The following is a 7,510-nucleotide window of genomic DNA, read 5'->3' as shown; positions in this document are numbered from 1 at the left end:
ATCGAATTCTCAATCCTACACATATATATTCCTTTATCTTTATTTTTTTTAGTTATTTGTGTTTGTATTTATGTAACATAAAATGATTCACATAATTATTTATCTCAATTAATTTGAGATTAAAAATTAATTATTGTTATATATATACACACATTTCTATTTGTGGAAGTTGTTTCCACAATGTATGCATGGGTTAACTTCCCTTTAAAAGTTACCATTTTCACAAAACGATGCACCCATCATGGGTAGATCCAACAATTCCACAATATGTGCATGTGTTAACTTTCCTTTAAAAGCAATCATTTTCACATAGCCACCTACCATGGGTGTATTCATCTTCCAACGTGGAGTCTTATATATTTGGCTTAATTCCATGCAATCATGGTCTCATAGTCATCATTTATACTCCTTTCTTGGAAGAAAAACCCATCCCTCTCTTTCCCTCTCCCAGACATGGAGGATTCAAGAGAGCCGCTTCTCTCTCAAAGAGAGGACCAAAACCACAACCATCACCATGAGGATCTAGACCGTCTACACTCACTTCCCATATCAACAAGCAGCACTTATTCCTTCGTCCCCGATGCCGATGACATCCCTCCTATCAACGGCATCCGTGATTTCTTCAGAGAATTCTACAAGGAGTCCAAAAAACTCTGGTACCTGGCCGGCCCTGCCATCTTTACCTCCGTTTGCCAGTACTCCCTCGGCGCTATCACTCAAGTCTTCTCCGGTCAAGTTGGCACCCTGGCCCTCGCTGCCTTCTCCGTTGAGAACTGTGTCATCGCCGGCTTTTCCTACGGCTTCATGGTATATGACTACGTATACCATGACTACGTATATTATTAAAACAAAGTCAATACTATTGAGTCAAAGCTGATTAGTACACATATATAATACCATATATGCTTATCAAAAAATACCATATCTGCTGTGTTCATTGATTTTCGTATATATATATATATAGATAGATATGTTTTGGGTTACAATAAATTGAAATTGCTGATGATTTATACGTGGTAATAAACAGCTTGGAATGGGAAGTGCACTCGAAACGCTATGTGGGCAAGCATTTGGAGCAGGGCAGCTTGATATGCTAGGAATATATTTGCAAAGATCATGGATCATTCTTGGTACTACAGCCTCACTTCTCTCATTGCTGTATATCTTCGCCGCACAACTTTTGAAGCTGATTGGGCAAACAGCAGCCATATCAAAGGCAGCTGGGATATTCTCAATCTGGATGATACCACAGTTATTCGCTTACGCCATGAACTTCCCTATGGCAAAATTCTTGCAGGCTCAAAGCAAGATCATGGTCATGGCCTTGATCGCAGCTGCAGCCTTGGTTTTGCATACATTTTTTAGCTGGCTTTTGATGCTAGATTTGGGATGGGGATTGGTTGGAGCAGCGGTGGTGTTAAATGCTTCTTGGTGGTTCATTGAATTGGCTCAGTTTTTATATATTATTAGTGGAACTTGTGGGCGAGCTTGGAATGGATTTTCATGCAAGGCCTTTCAAAACTTGTGGGGTTTTGTTCGCTTGTCTCTTGCATCTGCTGTTATGCTTTGGTAAGTTATTGCTCTCCATTTTTTTTCTACTATAACTTTATTATTATTATTATTTGTTTTATGAGGATATTGCATGTTGAAGAATCAAAATTGAACACGCTGTGGACTGATTGTTGAGTCACTTAATTAAGGTCTGTTGAGGAAGAAACCAAAAGAGCTGAAATTTACAATTTCATTTTGAGATAAGCTAAATCTTCTTCTTGGCTTCATGTGTGATTGTCATGTAGTATTATTATATCTCAGGTCTCCAAAAAAAAGCTTTATCCCCCACTCTCTAATTAATTAATTTCTGATTGCACACTCTCTAATGGGACACATAACACATGAGAAGATCTTTTTCTTTTTAATTATTAATATTTTTTAATCTGAATTAAAAAATATAAAAAAATTTAAAATTTTATCTGAAGCGCGATTCCAGCTTGTCTGTACGTGTAGCTCATCGATGCATTTTCAGATTTTGTCACAGATCTGAAGAATAATGTAGTTTAATTTGGTAGCCAAACAAATAAATAAATTAATAAACAAACGTATAAAATTAAATTAAAAATAAGTAAAATTCAATTTAAATAGAAAAAATAAAAAAATTGATTTAACTTAAAATTTTTAATTTAATCTTTTTATAAGTTTATTTGATTAATTATTGTTAGATTTATTCCAAAAAATTAATAAAATTAAACTGAATTAAATAATTTATTTTTTAATTTTCATTATTAAAATTTTAAATTAGAGTTTATTATTACTTAAAAAATATTTGAACAAATTTAATTTTATATATTTTAATTAATAATTTTTTAAAAATTTTATTTTTAATAATAATTTATATTTTAAAAATTTAATAATTTCATAAAAATATTTCAATTTTATTTTATATAAAAATAAAATATATAAAAATTTATAAATATTATTATAAAAACATATATTTTATATTTAATTAATTATTTATATAAATAGAATTTGAGTAACAAATACTTAACATGTAAAACCTAAACCCGTCATGGGTATTAAATTTCAAACCAAAACTTTCCTAAATCTGATTGTATACCCAAATCCATCTTATTAGAGTTGAATCGAATCTGGTACCTACAAAAACTTGACCCGTTGTTATTCCTATTTGAAATGAGTACAAAATAAGCTCAAAAGAACTCAAGGTGAAATCCAAACTAATAAATCAAATCGAATCATACTAAATTAAATTGATTTGATTCAGTTTAAATTAATTTTCTCCCTAATTCAGCTCAATTCAATTTAATTCATTATAAATTTTAATTTATTTGATTTTTAATTTTTCAAACCTAACCAAATCAATTATTCAATGCTAACCTCTAAATCAAATAAATATGTTAATAATCAATGTTGTTGTCAATTAATATTGGTTAGCTTAAATAAGTATGCATAAAATATTTGCTTAAGTTATAATAATTATATTTAAAATCTTTGTGACCGGCTGCAGCTTAGAATTTTGGTATTTTATGGCATTGATACTCTTTGCTGGATACTTAAAGAACGCAGAGGTTTCAGTGGATGCCTTGTCCATATGGTGAGTATATATTCCTTTAATTATTATTATTATTATAATACTTATTTTTAATGCTGGATTTTGCTTAATTCAGTAATTGACTTTGACTATACGACATCCTCTGTTTTTTAAAAATATATAATTTATTAAGCTTATATTATTATAATTTGGGTTTTCTGATTCCCACAGTATATGTACAATATGTATGTTTTCTGCTAAATGTATTTAAATATTTATATATTTAAATATTAAATTATTTTTACTGTGCACTGCAGAAATTATAAATTATAAAAAAATAAAATAAACACACAAAATAATAATATTTACGTAATTTACCCTCTAAATACAAATAAAGAAGATTTTAATTTATGTATCATGAATTGTTAAATTGCAGCTTGATCATTTTGGGCTGGATGGTCATGGTAGCTTTTGGAATGAATGCAGCTGTGAGGTTTGTTACTGCTGTATTTATATAAGTTGAAATGAAGAGTTACCAATTTCATTAATGATAATGTGTTGATATGCATGCAGTGTAAGAGTATCAAATGAACTAGGCGCAGGTCATCCAAGAACAGCAAAATTTTCAGTAGTAGTGGCTGTTATATCATCCCTCATGATTGGTGCCATTCTTGCTCTCATTCTCATTCTTACAAGAAATAAATATCCATCTTTGTTTTCCACGGATTCTCAAGTTAAAGAAATTGTCAACGATCTAACACCAGTCCTTGCTCTCTCCATCGTTATTAACAATATTCAGCCTGTTCTCTCTGGTAATTAAAAATTTCACCATCTACATATGTAGATAGCAATTTCCATAGTTTTTTCCTTGTGATTCTCTGTTTTTTTTAATTTGATTCAACCAAGATTTGACTTCAAAATTTCATAGTTCTTCTTTCCCTTTTTTTTGGTTCATTTAAGGTGTGGCTATTGGAGCAGGATGGCAAGCAATTGTGGCTTATGTGAACATAGCTTGTTACTATGTGTTTGGGATTCCTCTGGGTCTTATAATGGGTTATAAACTTGATATGGGTGTTCGTGTAAGTCTTTTCTTTTTTATGCTCAAGCCCTTTGATAATTATGATAATTATTTGGGTATAATAGAGCAGATTAATTAAGTAGATAAAACTAATTAATTATTATTATAATGGGCCAGAGGGAAATTATTAGAGAACTAATAGTTTTTGATTTTGGGCCTTGTTTAGGGGATTTGGTATGGAATGTTGTCAGGAATTGTAGCACAGACTGTTGCCCTTTTCTTCATGGTCTATAGAACAAATTGGAACAAAGAGGTAACCTTCCACATATTATGGGTTTTTTTTTGTCTGCATAATTTAATTCAGTTAGTAGAAATAGCTGCATACAACATCAATTGTTAAAAAAAAAAATTAAATTTTTGTGTGAATTGCAGGCTTCTATTGCTGAAAGCAGGATAAAGAGATGGGGAGGACACGATTAAAGATTCAGAAGCGAAAAACAATGAAAAAATAACCTAGTCCTGAAAGTGAATGGAAATGAGCATGGATTGTGATTCTTTGAAGGAAAAGCAATGATTTATCAATAATTTCCCAGGAAAAATATGTACTTCTCATCAGAAAACTTTTCATTCTCGTTTAGAAGAAGATCAGGATATTGAAACCCCAAGACTTTTGCTTACAATTATCTAGAGGTGTACCAATATGTAGACCCTGCCATGGCCAGTTTAATCCGGAATCGAAATTGATTAAAATTGCATTGATGATCTTAAAATCGGATCGAAATCGGTTAATTCAGTTAGGGTGTGTAATATTCAGTTAAGTAATTTTAATTTCTTAGTATTAATCAGAGTTTGAATTCAAATCCTACAATCCTGAAATGTTGAAATCAATATTGAAAGGCGAACTTTTTCAATTTATATGTCATTGTGAAACAAAAATCATTTCATGTTAATAAAATTAAGCAAATTTAAAGAAAGAAATTAATTAGACAACTTTTAATGGTGGGGTTATCATCTCCAATCAACAATAAGAGTCAACTTCTGGTACGTCATACATGCACAATGGTGACAATCATGTTTTGGCTATAGAATGATAACTAACAAGAAGGGTATATATATAGGATATAGGTAGCCGTCCTCTCCATATACACGGCTCCATCCCATATAAGCAAAGGTGAATTTAAGATGAACACGTCTACATTTTTATCCTCGCTTTATAATTATAGTTTAGTTTTGTTAAAGTTGAATTTCTATAATCATAGCAATCCCTCCACTCTTTGCCATACACATCTTTATTCCTCTTTTCCCTCCACTTCAAATTTAAAACCCCATTTAGCATCGAAAATGCATAGGGATGATTATTGGTGGCTGCTTCAAAAAGAGTTCTGAAGGAAAAAAAGAAAAGTAGATATGAAAGACAGAGAGAAAAAGAGAGGACATGAGAGTTCCATATTTATTTAGTTTATTAGTTCTTTACTAATCGTAACAACAATGTTATGTTAGTTTTAACTATCCAATTTTAGTTAACAGAAAGTTATTAATTTATTAGTTACTTTGTAAATTGAATAAAAACTCATCTCTTCAATGTTTTGAGAGTGTTTGATTTAATTTATAAAAAAATTAACTTATAAGTAATGCTTATAAGCTAATTTGAGTTTATAATCATTAAAAGTTATATATTATTTAAAATGCTTATGAATAATTAGTAAGCAGTTGATGTGTTTGGTAAAAGATAATTTACAAGTACATTTATTATTAAAATGATTAAAAAATATATTAAATGAAATATGCAGTGAGGTTTTAAAGATTAAATGAGGATAACATATTGAAATATTTAGTCAAATTAACTTATAAGTATCAAAATAAAAAGTTAATTACTCTAGCAGGACGGAACTGCATTTGTGTTGGAGGAGCCATGGCCTCCCCAAAGGTTTTTAAAATGAAAATTTTGCCTATAAAATTTAGTATTTTCTTAAAAAAATTATTGTTTGCCCCCCCAAAACTTTTAAAATTTAAAATTTTACTTATAAATTTTAGTATTTTTTTTTTTAAATTACTATTTGCCTTTCCAATATTTTTATTTTTGTTTTAACCTTTGTATTTTCATTATTTTTTTATATTATCTTATTTTGATCTCGTAATATTTTATATATTTATTTTAATTCTTATATTTTATCAAGATTTTATTTAGTTTCTTTTTAATATTAAATTTTGGCTCTCCAATCTTGAATTTTTAGCCCTTGACCCCATCTTATTTTTTCAGCTTATAAGCTTATATAATGTTCTAAACAAATAGGTAAGCTTAATTTTGATCAAATCAGTTTATAAATTATGACAAACACTCTCTTTGCTTGAATCTTTATTATAGTTACTAGTTTGCTCATGATATCAGAGCAACAACTTGCCTAAGATCTGTTGAAGATCTTACTTCTTCTTCATTTGCTTTTGTTCTCTGGAATCTATAATTGATTTGCGAAGGCTGAGGTTGTGGAGTAAATGGAACCACAGAGAATTCGTGGGAGTGAGAGCTCAGATTTGGGCAAATGGAGATCAGAACTTTAATGGAGATCCCATGTTGGTGCATAGCTCGATCGGACAATCCTTTCATGTAGAGATGATAATGAAATATTAGCTAAAGATTGGAGAATGACCAAAGAATTAAAGCAGTTGATCTATAAATCAAACTCAAAATTAATAAATAAATAAATAAAAATAATGGTGACCAGTTGCGTTGTGGAGCAAGATAGCTGATTCTTGCCTTTAAATGGTTCCAAATTACTAGCCACTTGAGAAAATTATTCCATTTCACAATTGGCATGAAGCTTACTTTTAAAATTCATTAATTGACAAATGCAGTCCACTACATACATTGACGGGAATGTCATTATTTAATATATTTTTTAAAATTATTTCTCAAATTATTATGTTAAGTCCAACAAATTAAAAAAAAAATAGTTTTCAATAAATCTCGTCGAAGAGAAGATTTTTAGTGCAAATGAGACGATTTGAAGGCCTTCTTTTTGGTCTAATCATTTTGATCAAATATTAAAAAAATATATATTAATGATATTATTTTGAATTATTATTTATTAAGTTAAATATTAAAATTAATGATTCATATTTTAATTGAACAAGTAATCCCAATTTTAATTTTAAAATGACACAAATTTTTTATATTATTTTTTAAAATAATTTTATTGTTCATAAATCAATGCTTAAAGAGTTTTATATTAATAAATTTAAGTTAATGGATAGTGTGCGTATTTGCTTACTTACTTATAAGCTATTTGATGTATCGTGTAACATACATGCTTCAAAAAATTAATATGAATAAAGGGGTAAACTTTTAAATAAATATTAATACCCTTAATTTTTTTTATATTATTTATAATATTATAAGTTCTCAATCTAAATTTACAACATGACTATTAATTAAAAAAAAAAAAATCTTG

The 7,510-nt window shown here is 29.1% G+C and overlaps 1 protein-coding gene across 1 annotated transcript; it reads left to right on the top strand.

Annotated features, from left to right (window-relative positions):
* Positions 1-378: 378 nt before the first annotated feature.
* LOC110640680 (protein DETOXIFICATION 29-like) lies at positions 379-4,820 on the top strand. Its single transcript, XM_058149689.1, has 8 exons — positions 379-807; positions 1,028-1,569; positions 3,020-3,106; positions 3,480-3,536; positions 3,617-3,855; positions 4,004-4,122; positions 4,288-4,374; positions 4,494-4,820. The coding sequence occupies exons 1-8, from the start codon at positions 454-456 to the stop codon at positions 4,539-4,541; spliced, it is 1,533 nt and encodes a 510-aa protein (XP_058005672.1). The 5' UTR covers positions 379-453; the 3' UTR covers positions 4,542-4,820.
* The last annotated feature ends 2,690 nt before the right edge of the window (positions 4,821-7,510 follow it).

The sequence above is a fragment of the Hevea brasiliensis genome, chromosome 7 (genome assembly GCF_030052815.1).
Source record: "Hevea brasiliensis isolate MT/VB/25A 57/8 chromosome 7, ASM3005281v1, whole genome shotgun sequence".
Lineage (NCBI taxonomy): Eukaryota > Viridiplantae > Streptophyta > Magnoliopsida > Malpighiales > Euphorbiaceae > Hevea > Hevea brasiliensis.
This window is presented reverse-complemented; position numbering and strand designations above follow the sequence as displayed.

Coding starts and splice junctions, on each gene's coding strand:
- LOC110640680 (XM_058149689.1), top strand. CDS start 454: ATGGAGGATTCAAGAGAGCCGCTTCTCTCTCAAAGAGAGGACCAAAAC. Junction 3,107..3,479: donor GTGGATGCCTTGTCCATATG/GTGAGTATATAT, acceptor GTTAAATTGCAG/CTTGATCATTTTGGGCTGGA. Junction 4,375..4,493: donor GAACAAATTGGAACAAAGAG/GTAACCTTCCAC, acceptor TGTGAATTGCAG/GCTTCTATTGCTGAAAGCAG.